The sequence below is a fragment of the Vombatus ursinus genome, unplaced genomic scaffold (assembly GCF_900497805.2).
Source record: "Vombatus ursinus unplaced genomic scaffold, bare-nosed wombat genome assembly UNPS02014953.1, whole genome shotgun sequence".
Lineage (NCBI taxonomy): Eukaryota > Metazoa > Chordata > Mammalia > Diprotodontia > Vombatidae > Vombatus > Vombatus ursinus.
In genome coordinates, this window is record NW_020954731.1 from 143,549 (window position 1) to 168,080 (window position 24,532).

At 37.9% G+C, this 24,532-nt stretch overlaps 2 protein-coding genes across 2 annotated transcripts; both read left to right on the top strand.

Moving 5' to 3' along the window:
- Positions 1–2,373: 2,373 nt before the first annotated feature.
- Positions 2,374–3,333, top strand: LOC114030285 (olfactory receptor 51L1-like). Its single transcript, XM_027845090.1, has one exon. It carries the CDS (start codon positions 2,374–2,376, stop codon positions 3,331–3,333), a length of 960 nt encoding a protein of 319 aa, XP_027700891.1.
- Positions 3,334–23,060: 19,727 nt separating this feature from the next.
- On the top strand, positions 23,061–24,020 carry LOC114030286 (olfactory receptor 51L1-like). The gene has a single exon (XM_027845091.1). It carries the CDS (start codon positions 23,061–23,063, stop codon positions 24,018–24,020), a length of 960 nt encoding a protein of 319 aa, XP_027700892.1.
- The last annotated feature ends 512 nt before the right edge of the window (positions 24,021–24,532 follow it).

The window sequence follows — 24,532 nt, forward strand, 5'->3', positions numbered from 1 at the left end:
CGTTTTTTATCATATAAATATTCTTATTTTACACTGCTCTGCTCAGACCATATCTGGAATACCCTATGCAGATATGGGTAAATGTTGAGATACTGACAACTTAGAATCTGGAGGATAGAGGATTGTAACAAATATAATGATGGGCCTGACAGCATTTCCTAGGAGGATAGGATGAACAAACCAAGCATATTTGCCCCATAGAAATGGAAATTAAGTAGGGATATGATAACTGCATATTCTTCAGTTATTTAAAGGATTGCCATTATGATTAAGTATTAGATTTGCTTTTTTTCCCCCAGAAGACAAAACTAGGAGTAAGATGTAGAAATTGCAGAAAAGCATAATTTGGAGTGATGCAAGGTAAAACTTGCTAACAATGAGAAAAATTCAAAACTGGAGAGGGTATTTCTGGAGGAAGCTGGTTATCTATCAGTGAAGTCCTCAATGGGAGGAAGGGGCTCAGCTAGTGACTGGACTTGATATAGAAAACAATAAGTTTAAGATTTATGGGAGAATGATTCCTGTAACCTACTCCCAGTACAACCATCGGATCCTGGACTCCTTTGCATTTGAGCATCATATTAAAATGGAAATAAGCATACATAAAGCAGAGTATTAACTGCAAATAGAAAAGGGGATAGAAGGCAATAGACTGGAGAGAAGTGTTGAGTCTAGAGGGAGAGCTTAATCTCCCATTGGGATCCAGGAAGATGAACTGTTAAGCAAAGAAAAAAATATAAGAAAATATAATTCTGCCTTGCATCATAATCTTCCCATCTCTATCTATAGTAAAGAGAATGTAATAGATTAGGTACCTAGAACACCAGACCTGACTCCATTTAAGGGCCACTTTTTACCTGAAAGGCTATATGCCCTTTTTTCCAGGGTTCAGAATCAGGCGTAAAGAGGCTGGCCATAGAATAAATGATTTTGTAATATTCAGAGGTCTAAGAGAAGTCCCTCACTTATAACTTTCATAGGTTTTAGAATTAGAAAGGACTTACTTCCTAAAAGAATCCCTCCATTTTACCCATGGAGAAATTGAAGTCTAGGCAAGTTAAATAATTTCCCTCAGGTCACACAGGTTGTAAGTGACAGAGTTGGAATTGAAATTCAGATCTCCTAACTACAAATACAGTAGTCATTCTATAACATTATCTTTTCTAATCTCACTAAATACTGAAAACATTACAGGGTATGTCATGGAAGGAAAATCCATTACAACAATTGAGGGTAGGCTTTCTCTTATCCCTTGGTGCCATGGCTTAGAGATGCATCAATTAGTCCATGTAGAAAGGAAATCTGTATGGAGCAAATGGGATGAGCCATTCTTCCCTGCCACCTCCTGCCAGTTCCATGGTAATTACAGTACATAGAAAACACATCATCATATTAGGTTCACAAAAGAACAATCACTGCCCTTGGGGAGAGGTTGTTGTGTTCCAGAGGAGGGGGCAGAGGTGTATTAGGCTGTTAGGTTGACTAGAGTAAAAGACAAGGAAGACTCCATGTTGTCTTTTGGATATTCTTGCATAAGAACTGGGGAAAATGAAGGCAAAACCTACAGGTTAGATATGACTGCCCGTTCATGTTGAAATAGAGGTTTATTCCAAAATTTCATAACTCATGTCAAGAAAGGGCAGATCCTCTCTCTTTGCCAGCACTGGTCAAAAATACTATTTTTTGCTAAAAACAAAGTCAAGCAACAATAATTTTAAATAGATAAAGATAAATAGGTCTTTAGAACTTGTGCCATTGTGGAACAGAGCTACTAGTTCAACTTGCTGTTTTAATGTGGTCTCTGGATCAACTCCATTTCACTTGTACCTACCCATCCTTTTTTTTTTTTTTTTTTGTATCTCTAGTGAATACATATTACTTCTTTCCCTTCTCTTGGAAGATTGATAGCTATTGTGTTAGATATCCTCTTCCATCTTAAATTGGGGTGTGTTACTTTCAGCCTCTGGCAATTTTTCTTTTTGAAAAGGGCAATTACAAAGACAAATTTTTGACTTGAATAGGAAATTTAAAAAAAATAGCGCAAACTACAGCGACAGTGTAGGCAATGACAACAAAGACTGACTCAGAACTTAATTTTCTACCTGTTTAATTTTAATAATATCAATTGAAGAATAATAAACTTAAAAAAATATAGAACCTTGAACCCCAGAACTGTTTTATGATTATTCATCAAATGAGAGGAGGAAAGGTGAGTAGTAGAGACATACAATGAATAAAATGAGAGAATGGACGTAGGTAAGTTGTTATGGTGGGGAATAATATCCAGATACATAGTGAAGTCCTCATTCTAACCTTTAATGTGCCTTTCTTTTTTTTTAAGGGCATAGGATTGTGGCCCTGGGGTCTGTTTCCATGGCAGACTTCAATGCCAGTATTATCCCTTCCTTCACATTCTACCTTACTGGAATTCCTGGTTATGAGGCAATACACCACTGGATTTCTATCCCTTTCTGCATCCTCTACTTTATTGGAATAGTTGGTAACTGCACCATTCTTCATGTTATCCGGACTGACCCAAGCCTCCATGAACCCATGTACTATTTCTTGTCTATGTTGTCCTTTGCAGACATGGGCATGTCCCTTCCCACTCTTACATCTGTTCTCCAAGTGTTGTGGTCCATATCTAGGGAGATTGAATTCAACACCTGTGTGATACAGATGTTTTTCATCCATTCCTTCTCTTTCACAGAATCGGGAGTGCTCTTAGCAATGGCCTTTGATCGCTATGTAGCTATCTGCCATCCATTAAGGTATGCCACCATCCTCACCCCACAGCGCATTGCTAGAATTGGAATATTTGCTGTTTTTAGGAGCTCCCTCCCTGTCATTCCATTGATGATCCATCTGACATATTTCCCATTCTGTCATTCTCATGTCCTCTCTCACTCTTACTGCCTACATCAGGATATAATACGGCTGGTTTGTGCAGACACAAAATTCAATTTTATCTATGGGTTGGTTCTGGTCACTCTATTCTGGGGATGTGATTCACTGGGCATCTTGGTGTCTTACATCTTCATTCTTCACTCTGTGTTGAACATTGCATCCTGGGAGCAGAGGCTCAAGGCCTTGAACACATGTGCCTCCCACATCTGTGCTGTCCTCATCCTTTATGTGCCCATGATTGGCCTTTCCATTGTCCACCGTTTTGCCAAGCATGCCTCTCCCCTTGTGCATGTCCTTATGGCCCATATCTACCTGCTAGTACCCCCTGTTCTCAACCCCATCATCTACAGTGTGAAAAATAAGAAAATTCGTAGGGGGATCATCCACCTGATCACCCCCAAGATTTTGGAATGCACTCTACCCTGAGATAGATATTACTAATAGATAATCCCACAAAGCTTGTCATTGTGATGAACTGAGAAGAGTACTAAAAGATATAGGAGTTACACATACACACACACACACACACACACACACACACCCCCTTACCCATATGGCTTCTGTGAGAAGGAAAGAAAATAGTATTTCAAGTAAGGAGATTAAAGTATGAGATCGTCTGTAATGATCCACACACTTATATTCTATGGATCTTATCTCCTATCAAATCAATCTCCTCATAATACAACTATCTATCTAACTGATTTATCCAGTGTTCTGTCACTGTGCTGGCCCTCTCCCTACTTTGTAATCCATTCCCAACCTCTTTGAATGATCTTATACCTCACTGGATATTTTGAATTTGATATTAAATATTACCTACAAAAGCTATTTTGTTTGATGTTCTTACTTGTGTTCATCTACGGTTCCCTCTAAGAAAAATGCAATTTTCGGTCCAATGAACTCTGCGAATGACTCGTCTTTCCTCAAATACTAGGATTGTGTGAATTGGTTTTGGAGTCATCACCTTTGTCTACTAAAACCCTGTGTTGCTGATCACATACAAAGCTAAGATTTTACAAATGAACTTCCAAAAGAAAGATAAAACATGAATTCATTTTTATATTCTGTATTTTATGACAAGGAATATGTATTTAGCAATGAAAATGACGGAACTAGTATGGCTAACAGAGTCAATTTCCAAGATAAGTAAGGAGACTGTAAAAGCGCATCTAGTTACTCGATGAATTCAAGTCATCTGGATCAAAATTACTCCATTCTCAGATACTTCAGGAACTGGTGGATGTGATTACTGTACCATTATTGGTAGTGTTTGGTAGATAGTGGAGAATAGCACTCCGAAAGGACAAATGTTGTCCTGATTTTAAAAAAAGGGAAAAGAACAAAGCCTGCAGACCATAGGCCAGTGAGCTTGACTCTGATTCCTGGGAAATTTCTAGAATGGATCATTAAAGAAATGGTTGGCAAATACCTAGAAAAGAATGTGGTAATTACAAAGAGCTAGCATGGTTCTCTCTAGAACATGTGATAAAAAAAACTAATCTCATTTCTTTTTTGATAGTTGCTAAATAGTAAAATAGGGGAGTGATTTAAATATAATTTAAATATTTAAATATAATTTATTTATAAATATAATTTGTCTAGATTTTAGCATGTTAAACTATTCTTGTGGAAAAGATAGAAAAGTGTAATGCAATTACATGTATTTGGAATTGGTAAAAGTACTAAACTCAGTGTAGCTTTTAAAAGTATAGTCTAGCCGGCTTGTCAGGAGGTATTTGTTGTAATGCCCCAAGATATGGTTCTTGGCCCTATGCTGCTGTCATACTCATCAAATTTTCAGATGACACAAAACTTGGATTGATATCTTAGAAATTAGGTGACAAAAAGATCTTAAGAAGTCAGAGCATCACACTGAATCTAGTAAGTTGAAATCAAATAAAGATAAATATAAAATCTTAGACTTGAATTTAAAAATAAACAAAGACAAAGGCAGCTAGGTGGTACAGTGGATAGAACACTGGCCCTAGAGTCAGGAGGACTTAAGTTCAAATCCAGCTTCAGGTGTTTACTAGCTGTGTAACCTTGTGCAAGTCACTTAATCCTGATTGCCTCAAGAAAAAAAATAATAAAGTTTTAGATGGAGTATGTATGGTTAGTTTGTATGAAATAGTTTGTATGAAAAATATCTAGAGGTCATAGTATACTGCTAGCTCAATCTGTCAGCGTTATTGATAATGATATCTAGGACTTCTATAATGCTTTAAGGTTTGCAAGGTGTTTGATATATATTATCTCATTTGAGCTTCATAAGGAGACTTTGGCTAAAAGAGATCAAGCGACTTGCCCACAGTCTCACAGCCAGTGAGTGTCTGAGGCAGGATTTGATGTGCAGGCAACTAAAACTTATTCAGTCTTGGGCTACATTAAGAGAGAGCTTTCAGAATTAAGGAAGCCGTAGTCTCTTTGTTCTTTGCCCTGTGTAGACCACATTTGGCATATTATGTTGAATTCTGATGCCCTAGTTTGGGAAGGGAATTGATAAACTGAAGAATGTACAGAGGAGGGCAAACAGTATGGTGTACGACCTTGAGTTGGTTTGAAGTGCTGAATGAATGGAAGAAACCAGGAATGTTTAGCCTGGGAATGAGAACATTCAAAGAGAAGTAAGAGCGTGATAATTGTCTTCAGGTATCTGAAGAGCTGGGGGCAGCTAGATGACACAGTGGACAGAGCACTGTACTCTATTAGGAAGATTACTGTTCATGAGGACAAATCTGACCTCAAATACTTACTATCTGTGTGACCCTGAACGAGTCCCTCAACCCTGTTTGCCTCAGTTTTCTCATCTGTAAAAAATGAGCTGGAGAAGGAAATGACAAATCACTCCAGTATCTTTGCCATGAAAACACCAATTGGGCTTATAAAGAGTCAGATACAACTGAAACTACTCAACAATACCATTTGAAGAATTGATATGAAGAAGACAAATTAGAATGGTTCTATTTAGTTCTAGGGATTAGAACTGGGAACAGTGAGTGGAAGATGGAGGAGGGGATAAATTTAGGCTTAACATCAGGAAAAATTTAAAAAAAACCACTTTTCCTCAAATAGAAGTATGTAATAGTAGGATGGTTGCTTCAGGATGGGGGGAAGAAGGGAGTAGATTACCCTTCATTGGAGGTTTTACATAGCCTAACCCTAGATAATCATTTACTCGAGTGTTATAGTAGAGAATCCTTGTTAGGTACAGGTTAAACCCAATTGCAGCCAATTCTGTGATTCTGTCATTGGGGGATCCTTACTATAGCACCTTCTTTTCTATTTCATAATCTTTTGAGATTCAGTTCAAGTATTAATTCCTCTGAGTTGTATGGTGGATAGAGAGCTGGCCTTGATGTCAAGAGGGCTTGAGTTCAAACACCTTAGAAATTTAGTATTTGTTTGACCTTGGGCAAATTATTTAATCTTTCTCAACCTCATTTTCTTAATCTGTTAAATGTGAATAATTGAGCTTACATCACAGGGTTACTGTGACAAAATGTTAGGTATTATTTCATTCTCTGTTGTTCTTTCCCCTTTCTGGTTGACTGCCCCAAAATCCATCCCCCATATATATGTATATATATACATACATATGTGTCTATATGAGTGATATTGGTATTTGCAATCATATTCTGTTCTCAGTCTAATTACTGTGTGTTCTCTTGTTCTTTTCTAATGAGATTATAAATTCTGGGGCTATAGGGACCATTTTGTAGGCTGGCCAGAGTTGTTTTTATTCAAACCCTTGGTTTTAGAAGTTATATAAAATAGAGAAAATGACTTGGATAAGGTCACACCAAAATATCTAACAAGATAAACAAACTATTAATTGACAAGCATTTATCAAAAGCACTTACCAATTGATACTATGCTAAGTGCTGTGTATACAAAGATAAAAGACACTCTGTTCCTATTCTCAAGGAACTTTTTTTTTCTACTGGAGGAATGCATCATGTGCACAGATGAGTGGCTGTTGTCCTTTGTTCTCAAAGAGGACTAAGATGACATCACTATGTAAGGGTCAAGGTACAGTGTTACAATGTGTCCAACTGGATAATTAGGCCAATATGAGCTCAGAAGGCTCTATGAGATGTCAGGCACTAATAGTCCTTATAAACATTTGGAGTGGACTTATCTCTAGATTTGTGCAGCTAAAGTTTCCTTTGAGCTACTACAGTTTTGCTTTGCTCATTCACCACAGCACCTTCTTTATGTGGACACTTCATGCTGGCACTCCTATGTCTCACAATTGGTCCCGAAGTTCTTCAGAGAGACATTGTATCACTCCTTTTGACCTCCATGCATGTACTTGCCTTCTGTGAGTTCTCCATAAAGTAGTCTAGAAAATGTACACATATAACAAATCTATTTAATAGTCATTTGGCCAATGAGGGCTCAATCCTGAAAGCATGCATGCTTGATGAACTTGGAAATTTCTGACAATGTGGAATCGAGAGGCTCTCTACTTCAGAGGCTGCTCTCCACTTGAGAGAATGTGCACGTATTCTTTAATTGTCTTCCATCTGCTAACCCACACAGTGAAGAAATAGTCTTTTGACTGGCTTCTGACCCAGAACTGAGTATTCATACAAAAAGCCCTAATGGCTTAACCTGATTCTCTTTTCTGCCTTGTGACATTTCATTGAGAAAGCAAGGGTTTCTTTAAGCCCCTGGTTGGGAAGATAGAGAGAAAGAGATAGCTAGTAACAGTAATCTACTCTCCACACCTAGATTAACATTAAGCCATGAGCACTTGACTTTGCTGTTGCTTCTTTCTTACTGTGTCTATGCTTTCCTGCCTTGGGTGAAGGAGTGATGGAGACATATAAGACTGTGACCTTGCAAGCTTTGAAAGGTTGGAAGATTAAGCTATCGGAGGTCCAGTAATAGACTCCATGCCAAAATTTTCAGGCAGCTGAACCCAATTAAGATCAAAGTTTCTACTGACCTGCTTGCCCTAGGATAACAGTACCTCTAAGGCAACTAATAGGGAGCCATTTATCCACTGAATGCCTCATTCAGAAGTAAACTTGGTTAGAGTAAACATTTTGAAGCATCTGCTTTAAGTTTGAACCCACTACCCTTAGTTGACCAAAATAACATGAGGGAAAGTGTGTCTTCAAATGTTGGGAGGAAATATTTGTACTTATTCTTCTTTCTACATCTTTTCAGTAAACATGCCTTTGAAAAGTTAATTGATATTAATCAGCTAATTGATACTACTGTGCTAATCACTGGTAATTGATATTGGGAAAATATTCGAGAATAAGGGTTCAAATTATATAGCATTATAAAGGTACCCTTAACCTATCAAGGGTACTCCTAGAAACTTGAAGAGAAGGTGTTGCCTTGCTCTGGGAGTCTAATTAGACAGTGAGATTGGGTCTTGGGATAATGATCCCCTTTCCCTAAGCTTATAAAGGTTACATAGAACATTTTTTTAAAAAGTAAACCTTTTTTATGAATTAGATTAACTGAGGAAATCTAGAAAGTATTCTTGAATGAGGTAGACCTTGAGTTGAGCCTTGAAAAGAGGTATGGATTCCAGGAGATGGATATGAAAACAATATTAAAGTTCAAGGAGGGGTGAGTGGTAGTAACAACCTGTTCAAAGGAATAGAGATGAGAGAAGGGCAACATTCCAAATAATACTCATAACAAAGAATTTAGACATTTAAAGAGAGCTGAAGAAAACTATTCCCACTCCTTTCTGTTCAATGATCTTCACCTTTCTCTCCTGTCATGCCTCCAGTGCTAAATGCCTGTGATTCCAGGTCTGCTTGAAATTGTACAATAGAAGGACACCTTCCTGGCTAAGTTATCTAAGATGCTTTTACAAAAGACCTTGTGGGCCTCTTGGGACTGGCCAAAACTTGTTGAGTCAATCAACAAATGCACTGGATGATCTTTTGGGTGAAAATATTTTAGGAGAACATGATATTATGGTCATTGAAAGGGGTGTGGTAGCCTAGAGGTACCTGGATTCCTATAGTGTGGAATATAATATGCTAATCAAGGGAATCTAGGATTGAAGACAAAAATGTAAAGCGGCTCCGGACTTTAAGAAGCTTAAATTCTAGGAGGTGATGCAATATATAGATATGTAAATAAAAGATAATTTGATGAATAAGAGAACACTAAGAATTAGGGAACTTAGTAAAGGCTTCTACTTGTAGGTAACATCTTGAAGGAAGCTGAAATAAAAAAATCAACAAGCATTTATTGGTGTTTAATATGTGTCAGAGTTACTTCATTCCACAGAGAGAGAAATAGAGAGACAGAGACAGAGACAAACAAAGACAGAGAGACAGACAAAGACAGAGAGAGACAGAGACTGAGAGAGACAGAGACAGAGAGACAGACAGAGACAGAGAGAAAGCAAGACAGAGAGAGAGAGGACAGAGACATAGAGACAGAGAGAGAGAACACATTCCCACATTGTAGGGACTGAGGGATATGAGAAATTGTAAAGACTGGAGATGGAATGCCAAATTCAGAAATTAGAAAGTAGGTCGGTTTGATTAGCACGTAAGACTTTTTATCTTATTAGGCCACAGCCAAGTGTTCTTTATTCTGAATCATGCCACAAACTTAGGTTTATGTAAATAGGCTTAACCTGCAATTCAGCTGAATTCAACAAACTTCTCTCGAGGACCTTTTAAGAGCTAGATATGGTTTTACATGTTGAGTGCAATAAACAAAGTAAACAAATAATAAATAGTCCTTGCCCTCAAAAAGCTTACATTCATTGTGATGTAATCTATTGTACTTTTTTAAAAATCTCTTCCCTGCCTCTAGCACGTAAGTGACCATCAGTGGTGCCAGATATTTCTAAGTTGGCAACCACTAAAAGGGTGGTCATGTAACTACATGGGTCAGATACCAGTGGTTGTAAGATCTAGGGTCAGTTTTATGGCAAGAACTGGCACATGTTCTAATATGGTTTGCCCAATCAAACAGCCATTTGGATTTATGAGTGAGTGGTAGTATTCTTTACTTTTACACCATCTCCTAATAAATAGCCTGACCAACACAGCTAGCTATTCAGAATACTGTAGACTATTCTGAGACAACAGCACTTCTTAAACTGAGATGCCTTTAAAGGAAAACCCTTAAAAATGACAGAAGACACTAAAGATAATTTTTTAAATGTGAGTTACATCTTTTGACATTTAATTTGTATTAACTATTAGTATTACATTTACATTTGAATGTGTATTTATTTATATAAACATATTTTTGTTGTTGTTCAGTCATTTCAGTTGTGTCTGACTCCTCGTGACTCCATTTAGAGTTTTCTTGGCAAAGATACTGGAATGGTTTGCCATTTCCTTCTCCAGCTCATTTTACAGATTTGGAAACTGAGGCAAGCAGGGTTAAGTGAATTGTCCAGGATCACAGAGCTAGTAAGTGTTTGAGGCCAAATTTGAACTCAAGAAGATGACTCTTCCTGACACCAAGCCTGGCACTCTATCTACTGTACCACCTAACTATAATGTCTATATTAGAAATTGAAACAATATTTTGGATATATTTAATTTGCTTAAAATAACAATAAGCTAATTAAATGCTAATACAACTAATCAATTTTTTATGAAAAATCACCATGTTTTCTAAAATAAAAAGTTATTTAGAAGAGTAGGATGGTTTTACATTAAAAATATCTTTAATATCTGGCTTATTACAAGATAGTTTGAATTTCATATGTGTTTCTACATTCAATCTGTTTCTATGTGTTGCTTTGAGTTGAAGTAGATGAAAAAAAAATCCAGCTTCACATAAATATGTATTAGGAAAATGAAGGACTTTTAAATAAGGAAGTAACATTTTATTGTTTCTATGAAGGTAATTTTGATTTCACAGACCTGTAAAGTTCCAAATATTGTCATGCTTTGAGAATCACTGCTTATATAGGAAAGGTTCCTGCTTCACAAGCCTGGCAATTTCAAATAGAGACCTAGTGTCATGACAACCCATATGTTCATCTCTCTTATTTCCTTTTGCTATGTTTGTTGCAATTATTATGAACGCTAAATAAAAAAACATAAGAGTGTATTCAGAAAAAGGTAGGATAGAAATAGTGATGATGATGATGTAATAATAACAATAATATAGCTAGCATCTATGTAGATTTTAAAATTCTCAAAGCACTTTACATATTATCCCATTTAATCTTCAAAACAACCCTGGGGAATAAGTCTGTTATTATTCCTGTTTCATAGAGGCATAAAAAACAAACTGAGGCAGAAGTTAAATGATTTGCCTAGGGTCATGCAGCTAATAGCAGAGGCCTTATTTGAACTCAGCTATTCCTGCCTCCACGTACATCATTTTATCCACTCTATCTGTGTGAGACTGAATTTTCCTCATCTATGCTATGTAATGATTTATGAGATCAGTTGATAGGACTGAGCATCTGTAAGTAAGAAGGATTTTGTTATTACTTTTTAGATAATAGTTAAGGATCCTAGATGATATTTCCTACAAATTATGGTTGAAAACATCTCCACCACGCTTGCGTGGTGAGATATAGGGATGACATAATGTACGTGTGCCCTGTGCTAGGTCATGATGATATTGCTAAAGTTAACCTGTGAGCTTAATGTTGACAAGATGCCTTCTTTGTTGTTGCCCTATACAGCAAATGGGCACTGGTCAGTGAGTGGGGAACCCATTTTGGGATTTGGGTAATGCATAGAGCGATGCGTGTACCTGCCTTGATCGGTCCCCATCAAGGCTTGGGGGGACCTCAACCAGCCCCCACTGAGGCTTATGGGATCTTGAAGGAGTTGTACACCTATTCTTACCTGCCTCTGTGAGAGGTGTCATTAGGGAAGGTTGTAGGAGTTGGTGCTCCCATTATCAGCAACTCCTTTTGAGACTAGATTAGAATAAAGTAAGCTTTTTTAACCCTTCTAAAGCTGTCTTCCTGTCGGACCAGATCAAAAGTGAACCTGTGCTAGAACACCTGTTAGTGTTAGGAGCTCTCCTGTGTTCTCCTGCCCAACAAATGGTGTTACTGTGTGTTTACCTGTGAAACAGCATCTTTATCTTGGAGAAGAGATTTAGAGATCTCTATTGGAAAAACTCTAAACTTCTCCAGTCCTGGCACTCTATCCAGTGCACTGCCTAGCTGCCCCTGTTACAAGTCGAGTTTGGGAGCCAGATTAATATATACCAATGGCATTTGAGTTTATCCTAGACACAATAGGGAATCACTGAAGCTTCTTGCTCATTCAAGCAACATCATCATACATGTGCTTTAGGAACATCAATTCACCAACTATGTGGTAAATGGATTATAGAGGGAGACCCTGGAGATAGGAAGACCAATAATGAACTTTTTGAAATATTCCAAGTGAAAGATAGTGAAAGACTGACCAAGGGTTTTCTCTTGTTGTTAATAATGGAAGCACAAGAAAAGTTAGAGTACTTTTATCAAATTTCCCAGTTGTATTTCAGTCAGAGTGCAATCTCCTACCACAAGAGACCTCGGAGGTCCCTTAAGTGGAGAACTTCAAATCTTTGGCTGAGCCAGAGCACTGGTGGCCTTACCTTCTTTGGGAATTGTCCAGTTCACTGAGCAAAAAGAGACTCCAGGAATGCATTTATATGAGCTGGCCTTGCAAGCTTAGAGCACAGGAAAGAACTTGCAACTAGGCTGTGAGAAGATGTTCTCCGGAATCCGAGTGAGTCTTTGAAAGGTAAAAGGGAGGCAAAGATGGTGGGAAAATGAGCTCAAGGATGGAGAGGTAAGCTAGGGACCTTAAACTGGGATTGGGGATAGAGAGAATGTAAGAGAGAGATACCAGGACTTGGGCTGTTGAACATTTTTGTTACGAATTTTCACAAGGTCTTACATGAAGGCACAGTAAGGATGCTTATTAAGTTGAAGGGAAGCTTGACCAAAACCCAGGACCCAGTTCCCAGTTCAACCTGAAGATCCTCAGGCTTCATGCCATATCAAACACAACAACCTCCCTCACCTTATCCCCACCTCCTTTCATTCGGCTCCATTATAAAGGAAAAGTAATAGTTGTGTCCAGGAGAAATACCAGATTTGCCTCCAACCAAAGGTCATTCATTACTTGAGAATCTCTGTCTCCCTTAATCCAGGGTTCAAAACCTCCCAAACATATGCTACCATCAGTTTCTTACATACTTTCAGGGAAATAAAGAATTCTTTCAGAGGGTTCATAAAATTAATAGTTGTAAAATACTTTAGATGTCTCCAAAATGAACCATCTAATTTTTTCTCATGAGAAACTGTGAACCAGAAAGGTTGTGATTTGTCCAAGGTCACAAAGTAGCAAGGAACAAAGTCAGCATTCAAACCCAGATCTTAAAGTAAATACAGTACTCTCTCCACTCTATCATCTTGGCCACTACAATTAAATACTATAGACACTTTAAGGAGGCAATTTAGTGAGGGAACATTCACTAAATATAAGGCAGAATGGAGAATAATTACATCTCCAGAACTTAAGGTTGCAATGAGTAAACAGCTATATTTCCATCATCATAGCTTGACCTTAAAAAAATGTCTTTTGATGTCCAATTTCCCTCCCATCTACCATTCAAAGCTCTGACAGCTGCTGCCTCCATCCACTCCCTATCCATGGGATAATGGTTGTTATTCTCCTTTCATTTTCCTTCCTTTCTTATATAACACATTATTCAGACAGATTTCCCTTCCCTATAGAATGGATTATTGTTATTCAGTCATTCAGCCATGTCTGACTCTTTGTGACCCTGTGGTCCCTTTAATACTGTCCCTGGAATTTTCTTGGTACCATTCATCAGAGCTCTCCACTCTGATCTGTCCATCTTGGGTAACCCTACATGGAATAGCTCATAGTTTCATTGACCTACAAGAGCACTTCTGCCACAACAAAACAGTAATCCAGGAGGAGATATTAATGGTTACCATCTCCTATGCTTTACTCCCATCCTAGTAAGGTTGATGATATATATATATGTATGTATGTATTTATCATGATTCAAATATCCCTAGGCAAATTCTTCTAATTTTCACTCTTGTCATCAGTAATAATAATATAATAATAACTAGCATTAATATGTGCTTTGAGGTTTGCAAAATGTTTTACATGTTATCTCATTTGACCTTCATGACAACTCTATGTAGGTGCTATTTCCCCTTTTTACAAATGAGGACACTGAGGCAAAAAGTGCTTAAGTGGATTATCCAGAGTCACACAGCTCTTCAATGTCTGAAACAAGATTAAAATTCAGGTCTTCTCTAATCCAAGTCCTATGTTTCTTCTACAGTGTCACCTGTTTGCCCATTCCCAACCTATATCAAGTTATAGGTTCTAAAACTGAGTAATCTCTGCAGTTTTATAGGAGATGACATAGGACATTCCATTTATAGTGAATTAATACTCTACTACATTAATAGAGATGTGATTTCAATAATAAATATAGAATAGATCATTGGATTATCTAGGCAGCCCCGTATGCTGAAGAAAAGAAACTAAAAAATGGTGTTGGAGTCAGAAGAGCTGGGTTCAAGTACTGTATCAGATGCTTGATAGTTTCATCTATTACTTAGAGATGATTGCTGCATAGAAAGAACTTGGTAAGTCTTAAAGTGCTAAACAGATGTGATATTATTTTTGTTATTATGGTTATTGTTAGAAGCCATGGTAGGATCACAGATTCTAAACTATACGGGATTTTTGTTAGAAGTCATCCAGCCCTTCCAACTTTACATTCATGCCTATAAATGCTCTCCCTCTTCATCATCTCTGCCTCTCAGCTTCCCCAGTTTCCTTCAAGTCTCAGCTAAAGTCCCATATCTGCAAGAAATCTTTCCCAGTCCTCCTCAATCTCATTCTCTTCCACCTGATATGATCTCCAATATATCCTGTATAGATCTGGTTTATAAATGTTTATTTGCATGTTGTCTCCCCATTACAGTGTGAGCTCCTTGAGATCAGGGACTATCTTTTGCATTTCTTTGTGTTCCCAGAGCTTAGCAGAGTGCCTAGCACATGGTAGATACTTAATAAATGTTAGTTGATTGACTAGCTTATCATTTTATCGATGAAGAACAGAGACCTAAGGAGCTAAGTAACTTTCCTATTGTCACAGTAATGCATAGAGCTGAAATCTGAACACAATTCCTCTGATTCCTGAACCATCTGGCTTTCCACAGTATCACACTGTCTCCTAAACCCTTTAAGAACTCAAGATATACTAGGTAGGATACTTTTTTCCTGTGTCTGTGTAGTCAGTGGTAGAGAAGAAAAGACCAGACAAGGGAAGGGGGTTATCCCAGAAATATTTAAGGAAGCAGAGAAGTAATCCTGAACAAATAATGAGTGATTCTGTGCATGCATGAACAAAGGTAATAGAGGAAATCTGTAAAGTCACAGTAAAAGTCTTTCATCTTAAGAGCCATTTTCCCATAGAAAAGTGATCATAAGGTATCCTAGGTGGTGCTGTGAATAGAGCACTGGGCTTGGAATCAAGAAGGCTCATCTTCATGAGTTTAAATCCAGCCTCAGACACTTCATAGCTATGTGACTGTTTAAGTTACTTAACCCTGTTTTTCTCAGCTCCTCAGCTGTAAAATGAACTGGAGAAAGAAATGGAAAGCCACTCTACTATCATTGTAAAGAAAACTCCATGGGGCAGCTAGTTGGCGCAGTGGATAGAGCACTGGCCCTGAAGTCAGGAAGACCTGAATTCAAATGCGGCATCAGATCAAACACTTGACACGTTCTAGCTGTGTGACCCTGGGCAAGTCACTTAACCCCAATTGCCAAAAAAAAAAAAAGAAAAGAAAAGAAAAGAAAAAAAATCCAAAATGGGTCACCAAGAATCTGAAACAGCTGAATAACAACAAGAGATCAAAGGGAATAAACAAACAGCTTTAAAATAATAAATGATAAACTAGGTGGCACAGTGGATAGCACTGGGCCTAGAGTCAGGAAGACCTGATTTCAAATCCAGACATAGACATTCAGTAGCTGTGTGACCCTAGGCAAGTCATTTAACCTCTGTTTGCTTCAGTTTCTTCATCTAGAAAACAGAGATAATAATAGCACTTAGCTCTCAGGGTTCTTAGGACAAAAAGAGATAATAATTATAAACATGAAACTAACAAGACTTGGCAACTGATCAAATATGGGAACTGAGGCAGAGTGAAGAGGTGAGAATATCTGCAAGGTTGATAGTTTGGGAGACTGAAAGAATGATGGTATCCTTGACAAAAGTTAGGAAAAATGGGTTCATTATATAGTCAAGAGCACTGATAATTAAAGGTATTAAATGAATCACCTAAGTTCACAAAATTAGTAAATAGCAGAGCATGAATTCAAGTCCGTATCCTCAGACTCTAAATTCAGCACATTTCCCACTACTCCATTTTGCCCTATTGTGACAGAGAGCAAAACTCAAAGCTGAAATAATTTAGAAAGAAGTTTATTAATTGTCTGGCAGAGGGGAGAGCCAAAAATGCTGTGGCCTATTTTTTATCACTTCCTAAAAGGTTTTGAGGGTCAACATAACCCAGACCTCCTGAGTTAAGCATCAAATAAATCTGTTCTGTAAGCAGCTGGTCTGATTTCTCAGCCACACAGGGCTGAATTCAAATAATGCGATAAAATTTTCCCATAATTTCCCCCTTTTGGGCTTAAGAACCCAACATTCCTATAGTAGTAGGAGTATAATTACAAAAGCAGAAATCTAGTTTAAGGTTTAAAATTACCAAAGTCAGTAGAGGTATTGTCACATTGTCTTCTTATCAAGAACTTGATAGAATTCCTTTAAGGAGGGATCTTTTCCCAATGTATCATAGTCAGAGGGATCAAATTGGGTAGGGATCAAATTAGGTAACATCAAATTGGGTAACGTAAATCAGGGGGCTTAGACTTGCACCAGGAAACAAATGTACTATACAATGCAAGGAGATTTCTCAGTCATTGAAAGAGCACATGGCTACAAGTATCACAAAAAGTTAAAAAAAAAGAAAGATTTCACGATGCTGCTTTCAATGTCATAAAGTTCAAGCAAACTTAGTTAAGCAGAATCATAAAATCATATCTCCTCTAAGGCAAAAATAAAATCTTTAAATCTGATATCTATTGATGCTAAGTTGGTTCAAAGATATAATTTCAATACATACTAGTTGAAGTGTACTTCAAGATTTTTATAAGCAATGGACAAACAATCTATCAGATAGAAGTCATTCTTTATAAAATATATCTGTAAGCCCCTTTACTTCAGTTGTGGGAGGTCTTTGTTTTTCATTCAACCACTTCATTAATTTAGAACTTCACAACATTCTTTAAGTGACTTTTCTCACAGAGTTATTAAGATTTTATAACCTTATTAAGCCTGAAGATCCAGGGACCTGAAAATCTGGCAAATACTCAAAGAACTTCACAGATATTTATAAAGCCTGTGGTACTGGTCCAAATAGTACACAATTATTATTATTTATTTTGAAGCAAGATATACCCAATTAAATACTTTTTTTTAAACCAGAATGACAACAGTCTTTATCAAAGGAGGAGTTAAATTTCCAATGATATAATTATATCACCCTCTGAGTATTATTTTTAAATTAGTACTATTTCTTATATGATTTCCCAAAAATCACAATACAAGGAAAATTAGAAGCCTGACAATAATATAAACAATATTATAGATTTTTAAATGAAGAACTTATTTCTAGTCAAATAACATCCATTTGGTTGAATGCATTTCCAAATCATTTTATACAAAAAAATCATTTCATCCTTCTATCACTTGCCATTTATACTAATTATATTTTAAATCAGTAGAGAGTAGTTACTCTTTTAATTCTTATTCATGCAGTTTCTAAGTATGTTGCCTTGTTTCCAGATATCAAGTGTATCTTGTGTAAAGGTCTGATCTACCTATAAAGGGTCAAAACATCACAATTATAGAAGAACACGTATTACTTTAAATGAGACCACATTGTAATTTGGTTTTAGGACATACTCAGTCAGATCTGGATTTACAATCACAAATGGTATCATTCAAAATGTCGATTGTCCCAATGGATATTAGCTGCCCGCACCTCAAATTATAGAAACTACTGCTTTCAGAAAGCTCCATTCCAAATTTTTATGGTGGCAGTCTCACATTTTTAATTTCTTCTTAGACTATTTAACATCTATAAAAGATCTTCAAAACATGATTTAGAAATTTGCAGCAAAGAAATTACATTTGAGTTACAAATTGAGTCTCTAATTATAATACATATTAGGAACAAAATAGTTCCTGGAAATAAGGGAAATCTTTGCTTGTCTGACTTTATCTTTATAACTTCAACCTAGCCAAGGGTGAAATAACAGTATATAACTATCCCATGCAGTTTTATTTTTTTTCTTTCCTACTTAAAACCTTATCTCCCACAGAAAGTCTGAAGTGGAAGTAAGTCTCTGCTCACTGAGAAGGTGAGTTTAGCATCAGATTACAGGAAGATGAGAGAATTGTTTCAAGTTTGAAATTTCATTAGGTTTCCCCACCTTTCTAAACTCTTTGGATGCAACACTTTTTTTGTTTTGTTTTGTTTTGTTTTTAATAGTAGTCTTTTTGGCCACTTGCATTTTCCCCTTAGAAATCTTCCAAGGTAGCAGAGTCTACAGATAACACTAGGTACCATACACGACAAAGTTTTCCTGAGAAGCTTATAGAGAGGATAGAAGAAAAAAAATAGGGGTTTTGTACTACTGGGTTATTAGTGTTCAGTCCATGAATGTTTTACCCTGGATAATTATTTGAATAATACACTTTCTAGTTTTCCTCTTTAACCTGGGGTTGTCCTAAGTGAGTGGGTGTAGGACTGATGTTAGGTGATCTGTTAGTCATGATCACTCAATCAACTAAATGGTACTAGGACAAGATAACCCACAACACAAATATCTGAAAAAAGGTTTCCCTCCTGGCAGATCATGTGGTCCATCTGGCAGTTCTTGAATTTGAGTATTGGATCATAGAACCATACTCGGCAGGAGATCAGGCTGGCTGCTGCCAGTATATAGTAACAGAAACAAACATATGGTTTATTTCTAATAGTAATAAGAGGTTGAAAGAGTACAGGAAGAAACTACAGGTTTGAAGAGTACAGACTACAGAAAGAGATGAGAGACAGAGAGAGAGAGAGAGAGAGAGAGAGAGAGAGAGAGAGAGAGAGAGGGAGGGAGGGGACTAATGATCAAATTTAATAGCAATGCTGTCTCCAAGAACTTTTGAGTGATCAGTCTCAAAAGGACTATTAATTTGCCAATCAGGGTGTCTAAGCTTCTTCTAACCCTACCTTGAGTAATTCCCTGGGTCAAGGTGTCACATAATCACTGTGTAGAGTTCAAACAAAGGAGCAAAGACAGTGTTCCATTTAAACTCTAAGGTTACTCACCTGGTTCTCCTCATATAGATTGATTCCATCTAGGTCCACCCTGGCCCTTGGGTTGACCATCAGAGACCCTGCTTTTAACACTCTACTTACTGTGGCACAGAATAAAACATAGAACTGAAAAGATTTAGAAAGAAATTTATTGAGTTGTCTGGTAGGTGGGTGACCCACAGAGCCAAAAAAGGGGTGGCCTACTCCTCCAAGTTACCTGTAAGTTATACATTATATAGGATTCAAATAAAAGAAGGTAACAACAGCTGATTGGCCAGTACAAAGGTAATTTCCAGATAAAGCATGTGGGTTGCTTGAAATATATAGTGGGGGGGAGCGGAGCCAAGATGGCAGAGTGAAAGCAGTGACTTGCTTGAGCTATTCCCCAAACTCCTCCAAATACCTATAAAAAATGGCTCTAAACAAATTCTAAAGCAGAAGAACCCACAAAAAGACAGAGTGAAACAAATTTACAGCCCAAGACAACCTGGATGGTTGATCAGAAAGATATATTGCACCAGGCAGGGAGAGGAGTGCAGTTCAGCATGGGCGCATAGGCCACAGCGAAACTGGAGCAGGTCTCAGAGGACTGAATCACGGGCAGCAGTGGTGGCTTTCAGACCTCTCAACCCATGAATGCCAAGATAACTTATAAGGTCAGAAAAATCTGTTTCTGTGGTGAGAGAGGAGCTAGGTCTCAGCCCCAGTTCCCAAGCGCAGCCCTGGGGTGGCGGCTGCTTCCTGAGCTTCTGGCCCATAGACTGAGGGAGAATCGAGTGACTGATCAGAGGGGGATTGCAGGCATCTCTTTGCCAGTGCTGAGGCAGGAATCTCTTGCTTTGCCTGTGCTTGGATCTGGGTCACAGTTCTGAGTGGTGGTTCTGGGGTGAGAAGGAGTGCTGGCATGGTGAGCTTGTAGTGGTGGTGGACAGGGAATCCTCCTCACAGTTCCAAGAAAGAAAAGAGTACTTGTGGTCACTCATAGACCAGAGCATGGGCTAGGAAAGGAGTAAACACCTTGCCCCTTATCATACCATCTTGGAAGAACTGAAAATTTATAATTCCCTAGAAGTATCTCTGAAAATAGCTGTACAAACCCTCTAAAGTTGGCACAATACATTCTCCGCAATGGAAGCAGACCTCTACTTTAATAGAGAGTTTATTATAACTCAAATAATTGGCTGGAATCATGAGCAAACCTCGCAAGAAGTGTCAGACCATAGAATCTTTTTTTGGCAACAAAGAAGATCCAAACATACAACCAGAAGAAGACAACAAAGTCAAAGAGCCTACATCCAAAGCCTCCAAGAAAAATATGAATCAGTCTCAGGCCTTGGAAGAGCTCAAAAAGGATTTTGAGAAGCAAGTAGGAGAAGTAGAGGAAAAACCGGGAAGAGAAATGAAAGTAAGGCAAGAAAATCATGAAAAACAAGTCAACAACTTGCTAAAGGAGACTCTAAAAAATACTGAAGAAAATAACACCTTAAAAAATAGCCTAACCCAAATGGCAAAAGAGGTCCAAAAAGCCAATGAAGAGAAGAATGCCCCAAAAAGCTAAATTGGCCAAATGGAAAAGGAAGTCCAAAATCTTACTGAAGAAAATACTTCCTTAAAAATTAGAATAGAGCAGTTGGAACCTGGTGACTTCAGGAGAAATCAAGACACTGTAAAACAAATCCAAAAGAATGAAAAATTAGAAAACAATGTGAAATATCTTATTGGAAAAACAACTGACCTGGAAAATAGATCCAGGAGAGATAATTTAAAAATGATTGGACTATCTGAAAGCCATGATCAAAAAATGAACCTAGACATCATCTTTCAAGAAATTTTCAGGGAAAACTGCCCTGATATATTAGAACCAGAGGGCAAAATAGAAATGGAAAAAATCCACCAATCTCCTCCTGAAAGAGATCCCCAAAGGAAAACTCCTAGGAATATTGTAGCCAAATTCCAGAGTTCCCTGGTCAAGGACAAAATACTACAAGCAGCCAGGAAAAAAAAAAAAAACAATTCAAGTATTGTGGAAACACAATCAAGATAACACAAGATTTAGCAGCTTCTACATTAAGGGACCTCAGGGCATGAAATATAATATTCCAGAGGGCAAAGGAGATAGGATTACAACCAAGAATCACCTACCCAGCAAAACTGAGTATAATCCTTCAGGGGAAAAAATGGTCATTAAATGAAATAGAGGACTTTCAATCACTCTTGATGAAGAGACCAGAGCTGAGTAGAAAATTTGACTTTCCAATACAAGACTCAAGTGGAACATGAAGAGGTAAACAGGAAAGAGAAATCATAAGAGACTTAGTAAGGTTGAACTCTTTACGTTCTTGCATGGAAAGATGATATTTGCTACTCATAAGACCTTTGTCAATATTAGTGTAGTGGGAGGGAAAAATTATATGTATATATATATACATATATATTTATATAGATAGAGGGCACAGGGTGAGTTGAAGATGAAGGTATCATATCTGGAGAATAAAATTAAGGGATGAGAGAGGATTATACTGGGAGGAGAAAGGAAGAGGTAGAACAGGGTAAATTATCTCACAAAAAAACAGAAAAGAAAAGGCTCTTACAGTGGAGGGGAAACAGGGGAAGGTGAGAGGGAATGAGTGAATCTTATTCTCATAGGATTTGACTTAAGGCAGGAATAACATACACACTCAATTGGGTATGGAAATCTGTCTTACCCTACAGGAAAATAGGGGGAGAAGGGGACAAGAGAGCAGGGGAATGATAGAGAGGAGGGCAAATTGAGAAAGGGGGTAACCAGAAGCAAACGCTTCTGAGGAGGGACAGGGTCAAAAGAAAGAATAGATAGGGATAGGATTAAGAGAAATAGAGTTACTTTTTTACAACATGACTACTATGGAAGTGTTTTGCATAACTGCACATGTATAAGCTATATTGAGTTGCTTGCCTTTTCAATGAGGGTGGGTGGGGAGGGAGGAAGGAGGGGAACCTAAAGTTTTAAAAACACATGTTTAAAAAAAATGTTTTCACATGCAACTGGTAAATAAGAAATACAGGAAATGGGGTACAGGAATCTATCCTGTCCCATAGGAAAGTAGAAGGGGAAGGGGATAAGAGAAGGGAGGGAGAGTTAGAAGAGAGGGCAGACTAGGGGAAGGGATATTAAGAGTGTAGTGGAGGGAGGGGTGAGATGGGGTGAAAATTTAGAACTCAAAATCTTGTGGAAGTAAATGTTGAAAACTAAAAATGAAAAAATAAAAAAATAAAAAAGAGAAATATATAGTAGTAAGAAACTCCTCATATCCCTTATATTAATCTTCATGTCCCTGCAAGACTTTGGGGATCAATATAATCTGGACCTCTTGAATGAAGCATTAAAGAAACCTAGTCTCTAAACAACAGATCTGGTTTCTCAGCCACACAGGGCTCAGCTCAAACAATACAGCAAAGTTTTCAAATAGCTCTTTGTGTTTTAAAGGTATTTGCAGTAAGACCAGTAGGCTCATGATTGATCATAATATTTGTTCAGGAATAAAATGGATCATTTAGAAAACTCAGTAACTGCAAAGTATCAGAAAAGTAGGGAGTAAATATAGACATAGATGACATATAGGGGTAAATGCAAAAATGGTTAGGAAGAAAACAGGGAATTATAGTAAAAAAATACATATTAAATCATTTTTACAGCCCTTTTGTGTCTTTCATTTACTTCTAGGAGTGAGTGGGTATGAGATGGGACTGTGGCTCTGTGCAAAGCTCCATGGCAGACTTTAATGCCAGTATTGATCTATCTACCACCTTCTACCTCACTGGAATTCCTGGCTATGAGGCGATACACCACTGGATCTCCATCCCTTTCTGCATATTCTACCTGGTTGGGATAATGGGAAACTGTACCGTCCTTCATATAGTCCGGACTGACCCAAGTCTCCACGAACCCATGTACTATTTCTTGGCCATGTTGTCTCTCACTGATATGGGCATGTCCCTTCCCACTCTTGTATCACTCTTCCGAGTACTCTGGTCCATCTCTAGGGAGATTGAATTCAACACCTGTGTGATACAGATGTTCTTCATCCATACTTTCTCCTTCACAGAATCAGCAGTGCTCCTAGCAATGGCCTTTGACCGCTATGTAGCAATCTGTTATCCCCTGAGGTATTCCACCATCCTCACCCCACAGTGCATTGCCAAGATTGGCATAGCAGCTATTCTCAGGAGCTCTCTCTCCGTTATTCCATTAATGATCCGCCTTGCATACCTCCCCTTCTGCCGTTCCCATGTCCTCTCTCATTCCTACTGCCTACATCAGGACTTGATTCGCTTGGCTTGTTCTGACATTAAGTTTAATGTTATCTATGGATTGGTTTTGATCACTATTCTATGGGGATTTGACTCCCTAGGTATTCTGGTTTCTTATATCTTCATTCTCCGTTCTGTGCTAAGTATTGCATCCCGGAAGGAAAGGCTCAAGGCTCTCAACACATGTGCTTCTCATATCTGTGCTGTCCTCATCCTCTATGTGCCCATGATTGGTCTATCTCTAGTCCACCGTTTTGCAAAGCATGCTTCTCCCCTCGTCCACATCTTCATGGCTCACATCTACTTGCTGGTGCCTCCTGTGCTCAACCCCGTAATCTATAGTGTGAAGACCACGCAGATTCGCACAGGGATCATTCGTCTATTTGTCCCTAAGAGAATTCACTCCATGAAGGGGTAAGTCATGCCAAGAAATTTTTTATCACATATGACAATTGGGATGAGCAGAAACCAGGACTTAAATCATATAGGTCATTACCACTCTACTCAGGAAAAAGATGTCTCAACTAGGGGAAGAGAGAAAAATGGAAGAAGAGTGAAGGAATATTGTGGACTGGGATACTGAAACACCCTATTGCATCTATTTGTGACATAGGTATTCTGAGGAAAGAGGTACACAAAGCCAGGGTGATCAATCCAAACTTTATTAGGGGATTATACTTACAGGAGACCCCTACAATAATAACTTGTAGTACATAGTGAGCAGAAGGGCATACCGTGGCATAAGTTCATAAAGGAATTTTGTTCTTTTTTTTAAATTGCTCAACGTATCTTTTTATTTTGTTAATAATTTATTTATTTTTAGTTTTCAACATTAACTTCCATGAGATTTTGAGTTTTAAATTTTTCCTCCTCCTTTTGCTCCCCCCTCCCCAAGACAGAGTGCCATCTGATACAGAGTCTAGCTATACA

What these genes read in the sequence shown, in the direction of transcription:
- LOC114030285 (XM_027845090.1), top strand. Translation starts at nt 2,374, where the DNA reads ATGGCAGACTTCAATGCCAGTATTATCCCTTCCTTCACATTCTACCTT.
- LOC114030286 (XM_027845091.1), top strand. Translation starts at nt 23,061, where the DNA reads ATGGCAGACTTTAATGCCAGTATTGATCTATCTACCACCTTCTACCTC.